The sequence below is a fragment of the Haemorhous mexicanus genome, chromosome 30 (genome assembly GCF_027477595.1).
Source record: "Haemorhous mexicanus isolate bHaeMex1 chromosome 30, bHaeMex1.pri, whole genome shotgun sequence".
Classification (NCBI taxonomy): Eukaryota; Metazoa; Chordata; class Aves; order Passeriformes; family Fringillidae; genus Haemorhous; species Haemorhous mexicanus.
The window spans coordinates 808,402-831,064 of record NC_082370.1 but is presented as its reverse complement, the minus strand read 5'-3'; the positions used below and the strand labels follow the sequence as shown (position 1 = coordinate 831,064).

The 22,663-nt window shown below is 47.7% G+C and overlaps 1 protein-coding gene across 6 annotated transcripts in view; it reads left to right on the top strand.

Annotated features, from left to right (window-relative positions):
- Window positions 1–22,663, top strand: part of DOCK5 (dedicator of cytokinesis 5) — an 80,636-nt gene that overhangs the window by 37,775 nt on the left and 20,198 nt on the right. For 5 of the 6 annotated variants that reach the window (XM_059870749.1, XM_059870751.1, XM_059870748.1 and 2 more), the window contains 22 exons: window positions 812–901; window positions 1,254–1,354; window positions 2,173–2,307; window positions 3,000–3,111; window positions 3,389–3,459; window positions 4,747–4,853; window positions 5,404–5,540; window positions 6,200–6,295; window positions 7,834–7,932; window positions 10,107–10,201; window positions 10,967–11,045; window positions 11,859–11,959; window positions 12,815–12,873; window positions 13,328–13,482; window positions 15,048–15,133; window positions 16,339–16,495; window positions 17,114–17,154; window positions 17,253–17,343; window positions 17,804–17,923; window positions 18,926–19,015; window positions 19,753–19,857; window positions 21,179–21,320. In XM_059870749.1, coding sequence (XP_059726732.1) covers window positions 812–901; window positions 1,254–1,354; window positions 2,173–2,307; window positions 3,000–3,111; window positions 3,389–3,459; window positions 4,747–4,853; window positions 5,404–5,540; window positions 6,200–6,295; window positions 7,834–7,932; window positions 10,107–10,201; window positions 10,967–11,045; window positions 11,859–11,959; window positions 12,815–12,873; window positions 13,328–13,482; window positions 15,048–15,133; window positions 16,339–16,495; window positions 17,114–17,154; window positions 17,253–17,343; window positions 17,804–17,923; window positions 18,926–19,015; window positions 19,753–19,857; window positions 21,179–21,320 — 2,269 coding nt within the window. The remainder of the gene's footprint in view (window positions 1–811; window positions 902–1,253; window positions 1,355–2,172; window positions 2,308–2,999; window positions 3,112–3,388; window positions 3,460–4,746; window positions 4,854–5,403; window positions 5,541–6,199; window positions 6,296–7,833; window positions 7,933–10,106; window positions 10,202–10,966; window positions 11,046–11,858; window positions 11,960–12,814; window positions 12,874–13,327; window positions 13,483–15,047; window positions 15,134–16,338; window positions 16,496–17,113; window positions 17,155–17,252; window positions 17,344–17,803; window positions 17,924–18,925; window positions 19,016–19,752; window positions 19,858–21,178; window positions 21,321–22,663) is intronic. The other variant, XR_009489790.1, reaches the window with a different exon arrangement.

Sequence of the window (22,663 nt, the reverse complement as noted above, 5' to 3'; positions counted from 1 at the left end):
GTAGAGATGATCATGACAATCATGTGCATGAACACAGGGCTGGGATCCCTTCTGAGATGTTTCCTCATGGACACAAGGGCTGGGGTCCCTTCTCTGGTGTTTCCTCATGGACACAGGGCTGGGATCCCTTCTGAGATGTTTCCTCATGGACACAGGGCTGGGGTCCCTTCTGAGATGTTTCCTCATGGACACAGGGCTGGGATCCCTTCTGAGATGTTTCCTCATGGACACAGGGCTGGATCCCTTCTGAGATGTTTTCTCATGTACTCAGGGCTGGGATCCCTTCTGAGATGTTTCCTCATGGACACAGGGCTGGGATCCCTTCTGAGATGTTTTCTCATGGACACAAGGGCTGGGGTCCCTTCTCTGGTGTTTCCTCATGGACACACGGCTGGGATCCCTTCTGAGATGTTTCCTCATGGACACAGGGCTGGGATCCCTTCTGAGATGTTTCCTCATGGACACAGGGCTGGGGTCCCTTCTGAGATGTTTCCTCATGGACACAGGGCTGGGATCCCTTCTGAGATGTTTCCTCATGGACACAGGGCTGGATCCCTTCTGAGATGTTTTCTCATGTACTCAGGGCTGGGATCCCTTCTGAGATGTTTCCTCATGGACACAGGGCTGGGATCCCTTCTGAGATGTTTCCTCATGGACACAGGGCTGGGATCCCTTCTGAGATGTTTCCTCATGGACAGGTTTTACAGTTCAGCCAGGCTGGAAGAGGAGGAATGATCCAGCTCATGCTCCTGTGCAGGATGCCAGAAGCAGTTGCCTTTCCCCACCCTTTTACTATTCTTTTCCCCTCTAGTTTTTGCCAGACACCCTCGATGCACTTTTCAACATCATGATGGAAATGTCAGAAAATGAAACGTACGATTTCCTGGTGTTTGATGCCCTGGTGAGTGAATCTTCTATGGATGCAGAGTTTGTTTTCAGCCACATTTCCAGTCTGTTCCTGGTGATTCCAATGAGCAACTGGTATTTTGCTCTAGAAATAAATGATATTTAAACACTTCTTAAGGCTTTTTCAGGAGCCAGGACTGAAATGCACATCAGGTTTTTAGTAGCCACAGTGAAAAGAGTAATAAATTGCTCACACACAGTATTTAGTGACTGTTATAACATGAATAACACTCTCTGTGGCATTCATGCTGTTGATAAAACAAAAAATTATAACCCAGCAAAATAAATGAGAGTGTTTGAGTTAGTGTGCAGCTCTGTGCATCTGTTTCCTTCTGGACTTTTGGCAGGTATTTATTATTTCTTTGATTGGAGACATCAAGTTCCAGCATTTCAACACTGTGCTTGAGACTTACATCTACAAACACTTCAGTGCAACCCTGGCCTATGTGTGAGTATTGGTCCCAGGCCTCGGCTGTCACCCAGCAGTGTCGCTGAGGGCTCTGGGAATGACATCAGCTCTTGGTGATGGATTTGATTAGGTCATTTTTGATGATGTTCATGGGATAAAGGCAGCAGAGAGCTGAGTTCCATCCCTTCTCTGTGTTCAGGAGAGAAAGAATCCTTCATATTGCTCTTTTGGCCCTCTAAAAATTCTGTTGTGATATTTTTTCTGTGAAAACAGACAGAAAAGACACTTCTGTTGTGGATCTTGGCTTTCCAGACTCTTGATCAGACACCCCTCAGCCACAGGTCATCACCCTCGTGGTAACAGAAGTGAAAAGTTCAGACTGAGGCCAGTAGGGAGGGCAAAACCAGAAACCAAACTGCTTTCCCTCTCTGAAAATCTCCTTTTAATTTTTACTGATCCACATGAAGGGACTGTCACCCTAAAATAAACACAATTTGAAGTCCCCCTCTCGTGGACTGCCTCCTTCCCTGCCCTGCCACACAGTCACTGCTTCCTCCTGGTTTCCTTTTCTCCTCCTGCTCCACTCCTGGGAATTCCCACACCGGGAGAAAGCCTCAGTGCCTTCCCCTGGGAGTGGGTTTGCATCTTCTGGACAGCTCCTTTTAGGGCAGAGGACAAGCAGAGCAAGAGGCTGCAATCTGGAGACTTTCAGCCCAAGATTGAGAAGGAGATGGGCTGTGAGGAGGGGCCCTGGGGTTTTTCTGTGCCTGCAGTTCCTCTCTGGGGTGAGCAAGCTGCACTTGCACAGGAACTGAGCCATGCCTGTATCGGTTCCCCTTTTTGTTTTATTTCCAAAGGAAACTCACCAAAGTCCTGAACTGCTACGTGGGGAATGCTGAGGACTCCAGCAAGACAGAGCTGCTCTTTGCAGCCCTGAAAGCCCTGAAATACCTGTTCAGGTTCATCGTGCAGTCCCGGGTGCTGTACCTGAGGTGGGTCCAGCCTTTCCATCCCTGGGCCTCCTCTGGGAAACCCACTGGAGTTCCTTCCTGTAAATATCACTAAAGCAGATATTCTTCACCAAATCCTCTATCACTGACTGAGAGGATCTTTCTGCACTTTGTCTGTAGCTGGAACAAATGAGTTGAGCAAAAATTGAAATACCAGATTAGAAGGGCGAAAAGCCTTTTAGTCCCCCCTAATATGCAATAAGCAGCACATGGTAGAGCTGAAAAGGAACCTGGTATTTATTTTTATAAAGTAAAACATGGAATTTCCTCCTCATTTTCAGAAACTTAAAAAAAACCAATACACAGAATAGTTAAATTATTAGGTGAGGGGGGGATTCTCCACTAGGGGTAAAATCGAAGTGGTTTAATTGCAGCTTCAAAAACATTTTTCCAGAGATTCACAGTGAGGGTTTGAAACCCTTTATTCATGTCCATTCTGGATTTTTTTTTCCTGTTTAATACTTGGAACCCAAGCAGAATTTGCTGCAGTGGCAGCCTAAAAAGTGCAGTTTTTCCCCTGTAATAGATTCCAGCAGGAAATGGCTGCAAAATCTCCAATTCCATTTTTACCCCCATGGCTTTGTTGAAGGAGATGGCATGAAGATGTTGTCCACAGGATGAAATCCCGTTTCAGCTGCTGGATTTCTGTGTGTAACTGGCCCTGTTCTTTGCAGTGTGTATGGGAAAAGTGAAGATGGGAATGAATTCAACGATGCAATTCGCCAGCTCTTCCTCTCCTTCAACATCCTCATGGACCGGCCCCTGGAGGAGGCTGTCAAGATCAAGGTGAGCAGAATTTCCAGGGAAAAGTAAAAATCTTTAATCAGATCAACTGGTGCAGTTGGAAAGGGGCTGGGCCAGAAAAAGGAATGAGAGAATTATCCATTTATCCCTTCTCCACCATCTTTCCCACTCTACACTGCAGATCTGGAGTGGCTGAAGGTACTTTGGATGCATAAATTGGATTTTAAACCAGTTCTCTGTAGTTGTTCCCAGATTAGCTTTTGGCAAAAACTGGATTTCCCACATGCATTTCATGTCCTTGGTTTCTTTCTTCTTCCAGGGGGCAGCTTTAAAGTATTTGCCAAGCATCATAAATGATGTCAAACTGGTATTTGACCCCGTTGAGCTGAGGTAACTGTATTGAGTTTGTTTGTCCTCTAAACCTAGCTTATCTAGTGGGAAGAATTTTGGAAACTTGGCTAAAAACAGCCACTCTGGTTATGATCTGATGGGTCAGATCCTGTGCATGGACTCGAGGTGCTTGCTGGGCTTTAAAGGCAGTTAGTGGAGTTCAGAGGATTCTCTGCATCCCAGTTTTTCATTCTGGGAGTGTCCAAGCCCAGGTTGGATGGGCTTGGAGCAACCTGAGGTAGTGGGAGGTGTCCCTGCCCATGGCAGGGGTCAAGCTGGGTGATTTTAGGGTCCCTTACTACCCAAATCATTCCAGGATTCTGGGATCCTTACAGGCACCTTGAGATTTTACTGAAAAGCAAAATCTGAGGGCAGTAAAGTGTTGAAATCTCATGCAAGTTTCCACCAGTTCTTGGTGAATGCTCCTGAAAAGTGTGGCAAAGGCTGAGCCTTGGCTGGGAAACCTGAAGTTGTGTTTATCCAGGAAATTCCCAGCCTTGTGGGTTCCTGGTTGTGGTGCTCAGAGCTTTGCCCAGAGCTGCCCAGCCCTGTCTCCCTGTCCTGACACAAGTGATTTGCTGGGAAGCAGCAGACAGGCAGCAAATGTCCATGGAATTTCATTAAAGGGAATCTGGGGTTGGTGTGAGTCATCACTGCTGATGGAAGGGGCAGCTGGGAGGAGGCTGTGCCTTTGTGCTGGGGATGCTCCAGCTTTCTCCAGCAGGCTGCTGAGTCAGTTCAGATGAGGCTTTCACACTGTCCCTGGGTGTGACAGCCAGTGTGATTAACTCGTGAGGGCACAGAGCACTGCCTGGTTACACTGTTTGGGATGCACCTGGTGTGTCCTGGAATAAAAGCTTCCTTTAAAGAGGTTTGAGCCTGCAGTTCCTGGGCGCTGCTCAGTTTTACTTTCACAGAAATCACAGAATTCTGTGACCAGGTTGGAAGAGACCTTAAAGATCATCGAGTCCAACCCCTGCCCTAAGTCCTGTGCTGAGTCCCTTGAAAATCACTCAGGGCTCTGTAGTGATGTGCCTGCTGGATGGAATTACCAGAGGAGCTGTGGCTGTCCCATCCCTCCCACGCTGGAGCATCCTGGGGAAGTGGGAGGTGTCTCTGCCATGGCAGGGGCTGGAGTTGGTGAGCCTTAAGTCCCTTCCAGCCCAGCCCATTGTGGGATGCTGTGATTCCATGTGTGGCTCAGGTGCAGGGCAGTGTCTGTGTGGGATGGAAGGGCTGATGCTGGGTGGCCGTGCTGACCCTCTGCTCCCTCTGGGTTGCACACAGTGTCCTCTTCAGCAAGTTCATCCAGAGCATCCCTGACAACCAGCTGGTCCGGCAGAAGCTGAACTGCCTGACCAAGATCGTGGAGAGTGACCTGTTCAAGCAGGCTGGTGAGTGGTACTTGGAAGGCTCTGGGCTCTTCCAGGGGCCACACAGCCTTTAAAATGAGTTCCCTGACAGTCATCAGGAGCAATCCACCATTAAATCCAGCTCTAGAAACATTTCTTGCCATGGAAGCACTGAGGTTTTTGCTGTCCAGTCTTTATACAATGCCTAGTGGCTGGGATCCTGATCCAGGGTGGTCATTCAGAAGGAGGGAGAAGCTGAGGGTGCTGTTTGATGGAATATACAGAATTTATAAATGAAAGGGTGGAGTTAGATGGGATATTGGGAAGGAATTCCTCCCTGGGACAGTGGGAGGTGTTCCTGCCCATTACAGGGGTAGGATGGGATGACCTTTTGGTCTCTTCAACCCAACCCATTCTGGGATTCCATTATTCAAACTACAAATCATTCATGACTCTCTCCAGGCCATTTGTCATAACTCCAGTGCTTTAAGCAGGTTCTGGTGTCCCAGATGGAATCAGGAGCTGGACACTCCTGTGAGGTGCCTGTACCAGGGCATGCTGAGCTCTGCTCTGTCCCTGTGTCACTTTGCAGAGTGCAGAGATGCCCTCCTGCCCCTGCTCATCGATCAGCTGAGTGGGCAGCTGGATGACAACTCCAGCAAGCCAGACCACGAGGCCAGCTCCCAGCTCCTGAGCAGCGTCCTGGAGGTCCTGGACCGCAAAGATGTGGTGAGCACGAGCTCTGAGGACTGCCAGTTCAGCTCAGTTCTTTTGAGAAGTCACAGTAAAGAAACATCCTCTACTTGTGCTTTACTGAGTCAGAATTGTGATATTTATAGAAACTGTGTTGCCTTGCTGTGCAGTTCTTTGTAGGGGCTCTGTCTGAAGAGGAGCCAGGAAAGGTTGAATTAGTTGTTGTCACTACTAGAAGCATTTACTTCCCTTTCTAGGGATCAAAATGTCATCTCAGCTGCTTTGGTGTCTTGTTCAGTAATTTGGATCAGGCCAAAGTATTACATGGTATAAAAATGAGGAGGTTGCTCATTCTGTCACAGAGTAGGGACAACAATCACTGTTCAGCCAGAAAAAAGCACTTCCCCCTCTGGCCATGGGAATTGTTCTGAGTGCCTGTGAACAGAGTGGTTTGAGCTGTTCAGAGGAGAGATGTCAAAGGCCCAGGATGAGCTGATGAAGCTGGGACAGATCCATTAAGGGAATTCTCCACCCAGTGAATCCCAGAGTGTTTGAATCGATCACTGTGCACTTCAGTCTCCTTTTTGTGCTAATGAAATGAAGCCCTGCCAGAGCAGTCCTCCCACACAGGGAGCTGCCCCTGGAAGGCTGTGACTGAGGAGTGCTCTCCAATGTCCCTTGCTGGCTGTCCCCAGGGTGCCACTGCTCTGCACATCCAGCAGATGATGGAGCGGCTGCTGCGCCGGATCAACCGCACGGTGATCGGGATGAGCCGCCAGAGCCCGCACATCGTGAGAGCCCTTCCCCACCTTCCCTGCCTGCTCAGGAGCTCTGACTGAGGGTGTCATTCCCTGAGAGCCCTTCCCCACCTTCCCTGCCTGCTCAGGAGCTCTGACTGAGGGTGTCATTCCCTGAGAGCCCTTCCCCACCTTCCCTGCCTGCTCAGGAGCTCTGACTGAGGGTGTCATTCCCTGAGAGCCCTTCCCCACCTTCCCTGCCTGCTCAGGAGCTCTGACTGAGGGTGTCATTCCCTGAGAGCCCTTCCCCACCTTCCCTGCCTGCTCAGGAGCTCTGACTGAGGGTGTCATTCCCTGAGAGCCCTTCCCCACCTTCCCTGCCTGCTCAGGAGCTCTGACTGAGGGTGTCATTCCCTGAGAGCCCTTCCCCACCTTCCCTGCCTGCTCAGGAGCTCTGACTGAGGGTGTCATTCCCTGAGAGCCCTTCCCCACCTTCCCTGCCTGCTCAGGAGCTCTGACAGAGGGTGTCATTCCCTGAGAGCCCTTCCCCACCTTCCCTGCCTGCTCAGGAGCTCTGACAGAGGGTGTCATTCCCTGAGAGCCCTTCCCCACCTTCCCTGCCTCCCCAGCAGCTCTGACAGAGGGGTTCCATCCCCTGAGAGCCCTTCCCTGCCTCCCCAGCAGCTCTGACAGAGGGGTTCCATCCCCTGAGAGCCCTTCCCACCCCTGCTTCCCCAGCACCTTTAACTGTGGGGTTCATTCTCTGGGAGCCCCCCTGCTCCTTCCCCAGCACTCCCTGACAGGGGTTCACTCCCTGGGAGCTCTCAATGGGCAGCAGTGCCTGATGAACTCATCTCTCCCTGCCCTGCAGAGCTTCTGTGCCACCCAGCCGTGGCTCCTGGTGTTTTTCGGAGGATTAGGAGTCAGGTTATCCCACTCCAGTTTGAGCTGAGTCACTGGGGGTGATTTCATTTCCTTTTGGCCCCTGTGCACAGAGTTTTGTGTCCGTGCAGTGCCTGACACAGGATCTTTGCTGCATTTTGTCACCTGGGCTCAGCAGGATGAAATGCTGGGGGATGAGACCCTTCAGGGGCATTTCAGACCTCTGTGTGGCAGCTGAGGGGTGCAGGCAGCTCTGGGGAGTTTTAACTCACCCTGGAGTTCATGTACAGAAGGATGGGAAAGCCAGGAGCTGGGGATTTACCTGATTTTTGATAAGTCTGGGGTCACTTTAATGTGCCACCCAGGAGAATTGCAGCTGGCCCTGCTAAATCTGAAAATCAGAGTCAGCTTGGGAAAGAGCTTTAAGATCTGATGGAGTGGATCAATATATATGAAATAAAACTCTGTGTTTGGAGTATGTGTTTCTCTTGTGATCCATGGGGAGAAAGAAGGCAATACCCAGATTTCAAGCTTGAATTTTAGGAAGTCTTGACTGGCTTAGAGGAGCAGTCTCAGGCTGATGTCAGGACACAGATAAGGAGGATTCTGATCAGTGATATTTGATCAGGTCACACTGATGTGCCACACTTAGAAGTTACAGTGCTTAACCCAGGAGAGTAACCCAGTGATTTGTGGTGTTCCCTTTCCAGGGTATTTTCGTGGCCTGCATGACAGCCATCCTGAGGCAGATGGATGATTTCCATTACAGCCATTACATCAACACTTTCAAAACCAGGCAGGACATTATTGTAAGTCATCCTGGCTGGAGATGAGCTCAGCCCACCCAGCATCAGCACTCTGCTCTGCAGGGTCATTTCTCTGCTCGGTTTGGGGGGAGCAAACCCTCAGCAGTGGCTCCTGGTGCCACAATTTCTGGGAATTCATTCCTGTCACCCTTGCTGGGCATTGGGGGGGTTGCTGACTCAGCAGAGCCCTAGAGCAGCATTTGTGGCATTGAGGAAAAACATCTTTAATGGGTAAAAAATGTTTGATTTGAGTCAGGAACCAGAAGAGGGAATGAAGATGGAAAAGAAAAGCATTTCCCCTTGTCTGGCTCTCACTTTGTGCCCCTGTTCTCTTTATCTGATTCTTTTCCCTCCTCTGAAGTTTAATTGAATGCTTCAATCTTGCTTTAGTGGCAGCAATGTAGAAAGTTCTCAGAATGTTAAAAATTCACATCCCCCAAAACTTTGGGTGTGAAGGTGAAATATTACATTTCTGAGGGGTTTTCTGCTTAAAATCAGCAGATTTTCCCCCAAACTCCCCAAAATGGCCCAATGTAGTATTATAGCAAGACTGGTGCACAGCACAAGAACTGTTGGAGTTTTTTGTCCCTTTATTCCTTATTTTGCAATTGGAAAGTGGCTGTTTATGAAATACCAGCTGGGGAAGGGCCTGGAGTTGTGTTCTTCCTGTACCAAAACCCACCAGAAGGTTTGGAGTTCAGTCTGGGGAGCCAAGGTGATCCCTTTTTTCCCTGTGCAGTTGGAATTACAGAATTTCACAGGAAATCACTTGCAAAATCAGCTCTTGAGGCAGTGTGGAGCAACACAGCCATCTACAGGTCACTCACACTTCCTGTGAGTTTGGGACTGGTTTTATCTCACCCAAATGATTTGTTGGGAAGGAAGGAAGGAAGGAAGGAAGGAAAGAAGGAAGAAAGGAAAAAAAGCCCAAATCAGGCACATTCAGGAATTCTGGAAGTGTTCATCCAGTGGGAAGATTTTCAGGACAATTATGGGAAACAATAATTTCTAATCTGATTTTTCTACACCTTTATATCTACAGGAACAAACCTGCCTTTGGAGTGGTGTGGTAGTTGTTAATACCAACAGAAAATTTTGTTTGACTGCAATAACTGCCTTTATTTTTCTTGTTCTTTATTGGGTTTGTTTGTGCTGGTGTTTCCAGCTCTGCCTTGGCATCATTCCCTGGTGAGTTTGGCACTTTTAGGAGTTAATTCATGTCTCCAAGGTGCCCGTGTCAAGGCCAGCCCTCTCATCAGGCTCTGATTTAATAATGCCAAAAGGATTTTTACTGAGGCAGCACCAAGTGCTCCATTTCCCCATCAATATCTTGCCAGTTCTTTAGCCCAAACTGTTCAGCTCAACAGATTTTTTGCTGGTGATCATTTCAAGGGGAGGGTTCCTCCTGTGACCTTCTTGGTGTCCCTCTCAGATTTGAATATTAACATGCTGCTGCAGAGAACAGAATTGATTTAAGAGCTCAAAGTGGCTTTTGTACCTGCGGAGTCCACAAGGAGGAGATCAATATTCCAGATATTCCCTTCTTTTGCTCATCTCTGTTCATTTTCCTTCTTTTTCTCTCTCATTCTGCAATTCAACCTTGTTTGTTCCAACTTTGAAGTCTTGTTTGGAGGGTGTTTGTGCAAAAAGTGTCTTTTCTACAATAATGTAGAATAATTCTAAATCACGTCTCTGATGTTATATTCACTGCCTCTCCTTAACTGTTCTTAAACAGGACCAGGAAAGATTTAACTCTAATTAGTGAGTGAAACTACATTGGAATTTCAGACTTTCTAGATCCTTCTGTTGCACTGTCACCACTCAGAGATTTGGGAACAAGCCCTGCAATATTGGTTTTGCTCTCTAATCCAGCTCCAGCACAGCTTTGTGCAAAACAGCAAAGGCAGATGTCATTAAACAGACCAACATTCTGTGCAGTTGTTTCTCCTTGTGCCACTGGATGGATGAGCTGTCAGGAATCATTTCATTGTTGGGCTGTACCCACAGAATGAGAGAGCCCTGCTAGGCAGGGCAGGGCCCTGATTGCCAATTAGCATGATCATTAATCAGTGCAACCCCAAACACTGGCATTCCATGAGGCCACAGCAGCCCCTCCCTGCAATGCCATGGACACAAACCCACCTCGTGCAGCCTGATGGGTTTTGTTTTGCCAACAGGACTTCCTGATGGAAACATTCATTATGTTCAAGGACCTGATTGGGAAGAACGTGTATGCACCTGACTGGATGGTCATGAACATGATGCAGAGCAGGTACAGGCTTAAGTCTGGGCTAAGTCTGGCTTTGGAGCCTCCCTGGACCTGACAGGAGGGCGACTCACACGAGGCAGTTTTCTTGGGTTCTTTCTTTATTTATTTATGTATTTTATTTATTTATTTCCTGTTATTTTTATTTATTTATTTTTATATCTTCAAGCTTAAGTCTGGTTTAAATACAGGCTTAAGTCTGGGCTAAGTCTGGCTTTGGAGCCTCCCTGGAACTGATAGGAGGGCAACTCACACAAGGAAGTTTTCTTGTTTGGTTTTTTTTTTTTCTTGTTTTATTTATTTATTTTTATATCTTTTCTTCTTATTTTCTTCAGCCACTTCAGGTTGGTTTCAATCAGATTCCAGCCAGTTTTAGTTCCTGTGCATTTCCACTGGTGGAACTGGAAATCTGTCCTGTCCAGAGGAATGTAATCAAACCCTGGGGTTTTTTTTCCAGCTTAAACCAGAGAAGCCTTTTTGGTCTCTGTTCTGGGGGAGTCACATGGGAAACCTAAAGCCAGAGCTGCCCAATGCTTAACCACCCTTCCAGAGAGGGAATTTCCCCTGATACCCAATTTCCCCTGAACTTCCCAGTGGAATTTCAGAATGTTGAACCAAGGGTTAACTTTGCCTGACTGTTCCCTGATTTAGAGGAATTCCTGCATCTCTTGCTGTCTGCTGAGTTTCCTCATAGGAGCTGTGAGCCCAGAGCTGCAGTGTCATTGATTTTGTGTACAGAATCACCTCTAGTTGATGTTTTTATCTCTTCAGGGTTTTCCTCCGGGCAGTGAACCAATTCACCTCCATCCTCAACCGCTTCTTCCTGGATCAAACTCATTTTGAGCTCCAGGTGATTGTCCTGTTTTTCTGGATTTTCTTGTGGACCCCAGACCTGCTAGAACAGCTGAACCCCACTGGTAGCAGGCTGTGGCTCACTGAGGTGCCCCTCCTTATGGAGGGAGCTCTGCATTTGGGGCTGGGCAGCTTTTTTGTGCCTGTTGTTGCTTTTCCTTTGTTTCTTCCTCTCGGGTTTTGTGTTGCTGAAATGGCTCCCAAGGTGTCAGAAAGTCTCTTTTTCCCAGCCCTGAGACCAGAGAAGTCGAGATTGGTCAGTTCTGCTTTTCAGGGTTATTTTCTCTTATCCATTCCATTCTCTCTCTGCCCTGCTGAGCTCTGTCCAGCAGGTCGGGTTGGGGCACAGTCCCTGCCTTTGGGGTGGTGTTAAGTTTTTATAGTAAGAACTACCTGTGCTTTATTTACAATAATTTCCCAATACCTATCACCTGTGTTAGACAGTCTGTCTCTGCTCTAAACCAATCCAGAAGTGTCACCATCACAGCAGAAGATGGAGGACAAAAAGAAGAAGGACAGGACATGCCCAGATCCCTCCGTCTTGCCTCTTGAACCCCCATTCTAAATCCCCCAAATTCTACATTTTCACCCTGTGACAAGTTCACTGTCATTCTACTCCAACTCTTGTGGCTTGTAACTCCTCACACAAAGTTGGGAATTGTTTCCATGGCTAAAATCCAAGGCACAGGTGTGTTTGACTCTGTGCCAAGGTCTCTGAGCCCCCTGCCAGGGTCTGGAGTCCTCCAGGGCAGCCAGAGCAATGTCCTGGGTCCCAACATCCTCCCATTTTAATCTCCTTTCTCTCCCCCAGCTCTGGAATAACTATTTCCACTTGGCAGTGGCCTTCCTCACTCACGAGTCCCTGCAGCTGGAGACCTTCTCCCAGGCCAAACGCAACAAAATCATCAAGAAGTGAGTTCAGTTTCAGGCCCTTTTTGCTGTCAGGAGAATCCATTTGGGCTGCTCCAGACACCCCCAGGGTGGGGGGAGGTGCTGTGGAAATGCTGATTAGGGAACTTTGATAAAGGGATGACCAGGACAAGATGTCAGGGCTGTAAATTAGGATTCCAGTTAATTATCTTTATTCCTGTTAATTCTTCCTTAAGTTTGAAGTTTGAAGGCAGATTCCTTGTTTGAGGTTTGGTCAGGCAGATCTTGAACTGTTGCAGCACCTTGCGAGGGGTCTCTCCACTGGAAGGTTTGTAATGGAAAGGTTGTCATGATTCCCAAAATCCCCTTATGCAATTCCTCAGCCTTTGTGGGAGGTAGGTCTGAGGAATCCTAAAAGCCCTCCAGCTTTTTAGTCCCCCACCTTTTACTTTTCTTCTTTCAGAGCCATTCATAGCCCCAAACCAGCAATATTTAGTCACTGAGCAGCTTTTACCTCTTCATTCCCTTGGAATTGGGTGCCTAGGTATCCCTGAGCACCTTGACACAGACTTTTTTTGTGATCTGTCCCTTTTTTCTGCAGAAGTGGCTTGAAGAGGCCTGGCAATGAAATCTTTGTGCATTGCCTTGCTGTCAGAGGTTAAAACTTTAGGAAAAAACACCCAAACCCAACCAAAGTGGGGTGGAATTGCAGCAGCAGAAGGGCTGCAGCTTTCAGGAGATCTGAATTCCCAGGAATTCTCCTCTAAGCAATCTGCAGGGCCCTGTCAGAGTGAGCTGAGGCCGTTTGTGGCTTTGCCATTCCCTTCTCCAGCAGCACTCCCAGGATCACTGCAGTGCTTGGGCCTCTCTCATCTCTTCTTTTAATGCTTTCTCTAGGTATGGGGACATGAGGAAAGAAATTGGCTTCAGAATCAGGGATATGTGGTATAACCTGGGTGAGTTCCAGCTAAAGAATTCTCTGTATTCCAGCTCTCAAGCTGCCTTTCAAATCCTTTATTTCCTTATAAAGGCTGCACATGTTTAAAGTGGGGAAATGCAATTATAGTTCAGCACACAAAAACCTGTTTTCTGTGAATAACTTGGAAAAGCTGATTTCCTCCTCACATCACCTGCTGAGATAATTTTTTAGATTCCCTCCAAAGGATGTTCTGCCATGTAAAGGATGAGTGGGATTTTTCAGAGAGGCTTTTTTTGTGATTTACAATTCAGCTCAATTATTTCCTTGGGCTATTCCTGAATTTTGGAGCTGTAACCTGTGAAATCTTCCTTAAGTAACATCCACATAAAATCCACATTCTGGGCAGAGTGGTTGTTGGGTGAATAATGTGCTTATACATTGGGAAATCCAAATCCTGCCACTGGATGTATTTAACTTGAAATTTCTTGCAGGTCCCCACAAAATAAAATTCATCCCAGCAATGGTGGGGCCAATCCTGGAGGTGACCCTGGTCCCAGAGCCTGAGCTGAGGAAAGCAACAATTCCCATTTTTTTTGACATGATGCAGTGTGAGTTCAACTTCAGTGGGAACGGGAACTTCCACATGGTAAGGGATGCCATACATACCCATAGAAATAATAATACAATATATTAAAAAATATATAGATATTAAATGCAATATAATATAAAATATATGTATCATAATGAAATAATGATCTAATCTTATATATAATATGATATATATATAAATAATAATGAATATAATTTGAAATATATAATATGTAAAAAGACACAATATTTTAATAGATAATACTATATATACAGTATTATGCACAATGTAATTGCATATTCATTATATCATAATGACGTAATTATATAATAATATATATAATAATGAAATAATTATATAATCATGAATATAATATGAAACATGTATGAAATATGTTAAAAGACAATATTTTAATATATAACATTATATATACAGTATTATGCACAATGTAATTGTATATTCATTATATGTGGCTATAAAATAATATGTATATAAAATTATCTCTATAGATACACTATAATACATGTATTTGCAATATATACACAATACTGGTATCCTCAATACAGATGTTCTACATTGTCCATAGGGCAGAAGAAAAATGGAGTATTTAAACAAACAAAAAATCCCCACCCAGAATTGTGCCCAGCCCCTTGCGAAAGTCCCTGTGCTTTGTAGGGTTCAGGACTTTCCAGTTCTGTCCTGCCTGAGCCTCTCCATGCCTTTGATAATCCCTGAATTCCCCTTTTCTCACCTTTCCCTCCGTTTGCAGAGCTGTCAGTGCTCACCTCTAAACTGGGAAGAGTTTGGAGACCCTCAGAGGCTCTAAAATGTAATTTTAGCAATTTATTGACCTTTACAACAACAACATGAATCCCCCAGGAGAGGCTTTGGCAGTGGTGACTCTGCAGAGCTGCTGGCAGTCAGAGCTCAGGGGTCTCAGGGAGTTTGAATGCCCCAGAGCGTGGCTGTGGGGGCAGAGAGGCAGCGCTGGCAGTTCCTTCAATCTTGGCTTTTGGTGTTTTATCCTTTGATTCTGCCTCGGCCCTGGGAGGAGCCTGAGCCTGGCCTGCAGAGCCAGTGAGTCTGGGGAGGCTCCGAGCCCCCGGGCTGCTCCTGGTGCCCGCCCTGGTCCTGGGAGCTTTCCCTGCTCCTGGTGCCAGCCGTGCCCCTGGTGCCCGCCCTGCCCCTGGTGCCCGCCCTGCCCCTGGTGCCCGCCCTGCTCCTGGTGCCAGCCCTGCTCCTGGTGCCAGCCCTGCTCCTGGTGCCAGCCCTGCTCCTGGTGCCCGCCCTGCCCCTGCTGCCGGCCCTGCCCCTGCTGCCAGCCCTGCTCCTGGTGCCCGCCCTGCCCCTGCTGCCAGCCCTGCCCCTGCTGCCAGCCCTGCTCCTGGTGCCCGCCCTGCCCCTGCTGCCAGCCCTGCTCCTGGTGCCCGCCCTGCCCCTGCTGCCAGCCCTGCTCCTGGTGCCCGCCCTGCCCCTGCTGCCAGCCCTGCTCCTGGTGCCAGCCTTGCTTCTGCTGCCTGCCCTGCCCCTGGTGCCAGCCGTGCTCCTGCTGCCAGCCCTGCTCCTGGTGCCCACTCTGCCCTTGGGAGCTCTCCCTGCTTCACTGGGTTTTGCCTTTCCAGTTTGAGAACGAGCTGATCACCAGGCTGGACCAGGAGGTGGAGGGGGGCCGAGGGGATGAGCAGTACAAGGTCCTGCTGGAGAAACTGTGAGTTTTATTTTGTAGCTTTTATTTTGTAGATATTATTTATATATTTCATATTTTTATATTATTTTATATTTTATATATTATATATTTTTATTACTGTCTATTTATATTGCACTTATTCTTTTATAATAGATAAGAAAATATTTTAATAAATAACAAATAAATTAATTTTATTATATTACATTTATTATTTTATATTATATATTTATATATTATATAGTTTTACATTATTTTATATTTTATATATTATTTATATAGTATATATTATTTTATATGTATGATATGATATGATATATATTATTTATATATTATTTATATGTTTTATATTTTCTTTTATGTTTCATATTATATATTACCTATATATTATATTTTAAAATTATTTTATATTTTATATATTATTTACATATGGTTTTATATCAATTTATATTATATATATTATTGAAATATTATCTATTTTTTCACACTTTAGTGGGCTGCTTTCCTCATGCAAAGAAGCCCTAATTCATTAATTAATGCAGTGAGCAGGAGGCTGCTGCAGCTGCAGTGATCTTAGTGCTGTGCAGGTGTTCTGGGGCTGGCTGCCCACAAATCAGGGCTTTATTCTGCACTTTGAACTGCCCCAGACTGGAGAGGGAGTTCAGAGGCAGCTGCCAGACTGGGCAGGGGGCTGCAGGGGGAAGTAATCGGGTGATTTTGGAAAATTATTGAGTAATGAATCTGCCATGTATTTTTTGAGATTGCTATAAGAGAATTCCATGTAATCAGCAGAATCACCTAATTCTAATAAAGAATTTTAGTGACAAGAAATGTATGAAATGTCTATTTGAATCTAATCAGCTTCAATGTAATCTGGTACTTCCGAGAAGAATTGCTTTATGGCCAGGTCCTGGCTTCATTGCCTGTGTGTGATCCAGAGTCGTGGTGAGCAAGAGATAAAATCAAGAGACAGAACAGACACTGAGTTCAAAGGATTCAAAGGCTCAAAATTAAAGCAAAATTGGAGCTTACAGCAACAAAAACTCCATTTTTTTTGACCAGCAAGTGCTGTCTTGCCCTGCCTGAGTTGTCTGTCTCAGGTGTGGGTGTCCAGCACTGAGTGTCCATCCAGTGAAATTGGGTAACTCACACTGAAATTGGGGTAATTCACCCCAAAATCCCATTCACCAGTGCTGAGAGGCCCAGCTGAGTGTTCTGGTGTCCTGCAGGCTGCTGGAGCACTGCAGGAAGCACAAGTACCTGGCAGCCCCAGGAGAGGTGTTTGCCCTGCTGGTCAGCAGCCTCCTGGAGAACCTGCTGGACTACAGGACCATCATGCACGATGAGAGCAAGGAGAACCGCATGAGCTGCACTGTCAACGTGCTGGTAGGGCTGGGGACACCTCCCTGGGCTGGGGAATCATCCCCTGGGCTGGGGAATCATCACCTGGGCTGGGGACCTGTCCCTGGGACACCTCCCTGGGCTGGGGACTCATCACCTGGGCTGGGGACCCCTCCCTGGGCTGAGGACACCTCCCCCAGACAGGGGACACCTCCCCTGGGCTTTGGGCACCTCCCCATGGCTTTTCTAGACGTCCTTGGAATTATTTTTAATCGAGAGGAGGATTTTAATGAAATCCTCTCGCCATTTTTGGTTCATGGTGTGCTCAAGTCAGGCTCTGGAGCTATAATCACAGAATCAAGTCCTTGGCTGATCCTCCCAGTCTGGAGCCCTGGGACATGGGTAGAGAAGGTGCCTGGCTGGGATCCCTGTTCCCCTGCAAAGAGCCTGTATCACTTCAGACAAGATTTCTCTGATTTGTCCCTTTCTGGAGGTGCTGGTGCCCCTCTGGTATGAAGGGATGGTCCCAGGGCTGAAGAGCCAAAATGACAGCAAATATCCCTGAAATGCCTAAAACTGCTGCTCAGGTTACCTGTCTGGAGATGATTCTGCAGATCTGGGGTGCTCTGCACTGCCAGTGTTTGACTTGTCTCTTGTTGGCAGAATTTCTACAAGGAGAAGAAGCGAGAGGACATTTACATCAGGTAGGCCGTGTCCCTGAGCCTGAGCCAGCCTCTGTTCCCCTGCAGCTCCCTTGCATGCAGGAGTCCTTCACAGCAAGGATTTGCTTTGCTTTGCCCAGGTATCTGTACAAGCTCAGGGACCTGCACACAGACTGTGAGAACTTCACTGAGGCTGCCTACACCCTGCTCCTGCACGCTGAGCTGCTCCAGGTAGCCCAGGGCTTGGTGTTTCCTGAGGCACAAACAGCCCAGAATAACCAAAGCACTTTCTTTTCTGCTTTTAATGGGACTTTGAATCATCTAGGTACCAGTGGTCATTGAGGGGCTTCACAATCTTGCAGATTCCACAGCAAAATAGTTATAAATATGATCTATATAAAATGATATAGTTAAATCAATTATGATACATAAATAATCATCTATGATATATAATAATAGTATGTTATAAAATATATTAAAAATGATATAATCAAATAATAATGATAAAAGACAAATCATTATTACCATCAGTTTGTTGCATCCTGCTGGAGTGAGCTGAGAGAGAATGTCTCAGGTTTATGTCCCTGCCAAACTTCCTCTGCCTCCATGAGGGGTTTGGTTTGAGTCACCCTGTCAGGATTTCTCTGCAAGTGTTCCAGTTGTTTCACCTTTGCCTTTTGGCCTGTCCCAGTGGTCAGAGAAGCCCTGTGTGCCTCACCTGCTGCAGAGGGACTCCTACTGTGTGTACTCCCAGCAGGAGCTCAAGGAGAAACTCTACCAGGAGATCATCTCCTTCTTTGACAGGGGCAAGGTGAGTGCTCACCCTGGGCCTGCAGCAAACCCTGCCTTGCTGTGGAGTTAGGATTTCCTTACTGGTCACTTCTTGGCTCAGTGGTTGGGGCAGGCTGGGGTTGGCTGAAAGGGGAAAAGCAGATGTGGTTCTACACCAGGCTGGGGTTCTGACAGGGAACCCAGCACTGCCATCAGCAGGGCACCTGCTTGTCTGGAGACACTGAAATCCTATTTCTGTGTTGGCCAAAGAGTGTCTGCAAGGTGAAGCTGCTCAAGGTTCTGGGTGGATGGGAGCAGGGCAGGTGTTTTCCTTCCTTCCCCTGGGAGGGTTCCTGTCAGGTTTTGGGCTTCCCTGGCTGGCACTGACCCTGGGAGCTGCACCTTGGAGAGAGGGCTCTGCCAGGGCTGAATGGCTTTGAGCTGAAATAAGGGAAATTTAAATGGGATCTTGGGAAAGAATTCCTCCCTGGGAGGGGCTGGGCTGGAATTCCCAGAGGAGCTGTGGCTGCCCCTGGATCCCTGGAAGTGTCCAAAGCCAGGGTGGAGCACCCTGGGGCAGTGGGAGGTGTCCCTGCCATGGCAGGGGTGGCACTGGGCTTTGAGGTCCCTTTCCACCCAAATTCCCTGATCCCATGATGAGACAAACCCAAGGAACCCCTGTCCCAGTGCTGCTGGAGGAGGAGACCCCCTGGGCTTCTCTCTCTGCTCTTCAGACCTGTCCTTCCTCCTCCCAGTGCCTCAGTTTGTCCTGTCAGGATCTCAGTGGAGACCTGGCTTAGTAAATCACTCTCAGATCTCCAAATCACAAGATCTGTATGACTGTAATAATCCCTGAAAAACAAACAAAAAAAAAAATGCACAACAGAGTCTGAGGGAAGCCTGGCAGAGCATGAAAGTAGTGCTTGAATTAAAATCAGCTGCATTGTTGTTGACCTATCTGTGCTAATGAAGGCTTTTATCTGAGTCTTTCATGTTGCTTGTGTTCTTCTTCCCCTCCTGCCTGTCCTCACCCTCGGTGGAGATGTGGGAAAAGGCCATTCAGCTGAGCAAGGAGCTGGCTGACATGTACGAGAACAAGGTCTTTGACTACGAGGGACTTGGCAATCTCCTGGTGAGGCTTTTCCCTCCACATCCAGCAGGCTGCTGACTGCTTCAGTTAATACTGTTCAAGCATTAAATAAATGTATGTTAAAGACAAACAAACCAACTTAACCCCCTGGCTTTGTGAAGGTTAGTAGTAGAATAAATATTTTCTTAGTGTCTTTTCACCTCCTAATTAGCATGATAATACCATGTGCAAATGTTTAGAATTCTTGATCTTAACCAAATGAAGCAACAACCAGGGTGTATTTTCAGGCTCCATAAATCTCATCACCTTGTTATTTCTGTGGTAAGAGTGCTGGGCATGAGCATAGAGCTAGAGAATCCTCTTGGCTCTGAATTCTGCTTTTTAGTGCTTAAGGATGGAACCAGATGGTCTTTATGTTCTTCCACAGCAGAATCATCTGCCCAGTTTTATTTCTGCCAGTTCTCTGACATTTGTCACCATTTGTGTCTGCTCCCTTTCAGAATATATTTGTATTTCATTTGTTTTCCCACAGTGAAGGATTTCAAATCTCCTTCTGGAATCCTAAAGCCATGGCATTGTTCTCATGTCTGCAGAGCAGGAAATGAAGTTGGTTCTGGCCCAGACAAAGCAAATATTTAATCAAGTAAATGGATAAGGATGAGAGACTGCATCAAAAAGCAGTTGTGAAGTGTGTTCTGAGGGCAGAGCTCAGGAATTGTCCCTGGGAGTGAGTCCTGGAGCATTCCAAAGTGAACGTGTGGTGTTGTTTTCTTTTCCAGAAAAAAAGAGCCACTTTTTATGAGAACATCATGAAGGCTATGAGACCTCAGCCCGAGTACTTTGCTGTGGGATACTATGGACAGGGTTTTCCCTCCTTCCTCAGGGTAAGGATCCTTCCCCACTCAACTTCTGCAGTGCTGGAGACCCTGAAAGCCACAACTTCTGCAGAGCTTCCCAGAAAATTCGGTGCCAAACTCCTTTTCCTTTCAGTGGCACTGACTGACCTAAATCCCAGGAGTGGTTCAGAGCATTTCAGTGTCTAGAAAGAGTCAAATCAGAGATGCAATTTTGTGGGTTACCAGCTCAAGTGGAGTCTGGGTGTTACAACAGGTTTTTTAGATGATTGATAAGTTCTTCCATGGATTTAAGCAGAATTTACCTTTTGTGCTTGTGCTCCCCCTGAAATGTGATTGTTGCTGTTAGGAAATGTTCAGCCTGTGAGGAATTTATCCCATTGCTTTCAGCCTCAATCAACCACATTTTCAGGACAGGGATTGTTTCAGTGGTCAGGGAGAGTTTGTCCCACACAGAAGAATTCAAGTGCAAAGGTGTTTCTTATTCCAGCACTGCTGGATCTGTGTGGAGGACAGGAATGACTCAGATCCAGGGTCAGTAAGGCTGAAAATATTCCTGTTGCTTCAAATTCAGGGCCATTTCATCTTCTCACACTGGAGCTGTTTGAAGCTCTGGTCTTCAGTGGAAGCCAAGCTCAAAAAAAGAGAAGAATGTTGAGTTGGAACTGTGTGAGGAGATGGCATGGAGGGCTTTCAACTGCAGGCTGTGTTTTGGAATGCATCCCTTCCTGAACCACTGCCAAGTGGAGAATGATTGGCCATGGTCTGGTGTTGGGTGGAACAGACCTGCCAGAGTGACATTGTGGGTGCTGGTGGCCAGGAATGGGGCTGGGGTGAAACTCCCACCTGTGCCCAGGGACATCCTCAGGGAACTCCCACCTGTGCCCAGGACATCCCTCAGGGAACTCCCACCAGGGCTGGCAGGCAGCAGGCAGGTCCCTGTAGTTAAGAAATTCCTGGTGCATTTATTCTGTAACAAGAATCAGCTCCTGGCTGAGATTGCTGTGCTGAACCTGGTGGTGCTGGGAGATGTGAGCAGCCCTGTGGCTCTGGGACAGCAGCACGTGTTTGAGGGTGGCCCTGCTCATTGCAGGTGCCTTTGAAAGCTCCTTTCCAGCCCTCCTTGATGATTCTCTGTGCAGCAATGGATTTTTTAGACAAATCTGAGGTTCCCTTTGCCAGGCCTGGCTCCCAGGAGTTGCTGTGCCCTCATTTCAGCCCATGTTCCTTCTCTCACCTCTTCTGTCCAGCTGGGATCCACCTTTCCCATAAACCAGCTCTGAGGGGGTTGGGAAGCTCTGTTCCTCTGCTTTGTTGAATTTGAATTCCCTTTTTCTTCTCCTGCCCACAGAACAAGATTTTCATCTACCGTGGCAAGGAGTATGAGCGCAGGGAGGATTTTAACCTGAAGCTGCTGACCCAGTTCCCCAGTGCTGAGAAGATGACCAGCACAGCCCCTCCAGCAGAGGAGATCAAGGCTTCCCCCAAACAGTGTATCTTTTGGGTTTGGGGCATGCTGGCACAGCCCAGAGCTCCCTGTTCCAGCAGCAGCACAGCTGGGGAACAGCAGTGATGGGAGGGGAGGGGGTTGTTGCTGCTGGGGGTGTGAGGCAGGCACTGGGCGTGAAGATGGGGCTATCCAGGGCTGTCAGGGTGGATTTAAAGGCTGCCAGAGTTAAACAGGTTGCTGGCAGGGTGAGGAGCAGACTGCAGGGAGGGCTTCCTGTGTTCTCACTCAGGTGCTGCTGACTGCTCTGGCCGTAGTGGGACCCAGCTGGGTATTTCTGGGTGCGAGAAGGGAAATTCAGGCTGTGAAAAGTGAGGGGCACTCCCTTCCTCCTTGCAGTCCATTAGCATTTATGAAGTGCTGGGGTTTGTGTGTTTTTCCCCTTTGTAAGAAGTGTGAAGTGATTATGTCACTCAAAATTGCTGGGTGAAGAGCCCTTACTATTTTTAATTCTTATTTTCCCCCTTTCTGGTGGGACTCCAGGCTGTGTCCCAAGCTCCCCACGAGGCTTAAGATCCTCTGAATTGGGATGTGAGCCAGTGGAGATGCTCCAGATTGCTGCCAGTGACTTCAGTCAGTGGCTCCTGGAGGATGCACGCCAGGAAAGCCAAGTCCTGGGCTTCCAGCCCGTGCTCAGCAGGCCAGGCTGGAGAATCTGAAGGTCCATTTTGGCCCTCAAGCCCTGTGCACAAAGGCCCAGCCCAGGCAGTGACAGCAGATGCTTCCTGTGCAATCCTGCCAAGCACTGAATCCACAGAGGAAATTAAAATCCATTCGAGATCAAACTTGGTATCAAAAATGCCTCTTCTGTTGCTGCTTTGTTTCAGCTGCTTCCTCTGCATCTGTTTGTGTTTGTCCTGATGTTCCTGGCTCGGGATGAAGCCGAGCTGCAGAGTTTGGAGGCAGATCTGACCCATCCCCAGGGTTTGGGGGTGTTGGGTTCCGGGGCTCTGGCACAGCCCTGGGATGGAGGGAGCAGCTGCAGGGCTTGGATGTGGGACAGGATCTCCTTGCACTCCCACAAACACCTCCAGAGGAGCTGTGCCCAGATCTCTGTTGTGTTAGGCAGACCTTGCTGCTCCTGGGTTGGTTTTGCTTTCAGGCTCCTTCAACCTCCTTTGCCTCAGGCTCATTTTTATTTCTTCAGGCTTTTTTTTTGCTCTTTTATGACAAAACACCTCGTTCTTCTTTTGGTAGGGATGTACTGGGGCCACCAGGTGAGCTGTGCTGAGCCTCAGGGCTCCCTGCAGCCCAGAGCAGCTCAGTCCCACCAGCTGAGCCCAGGGAGCTGAGCAGGGCTCAGCAGGGCACCAGCCCAGGCTGAGGAGC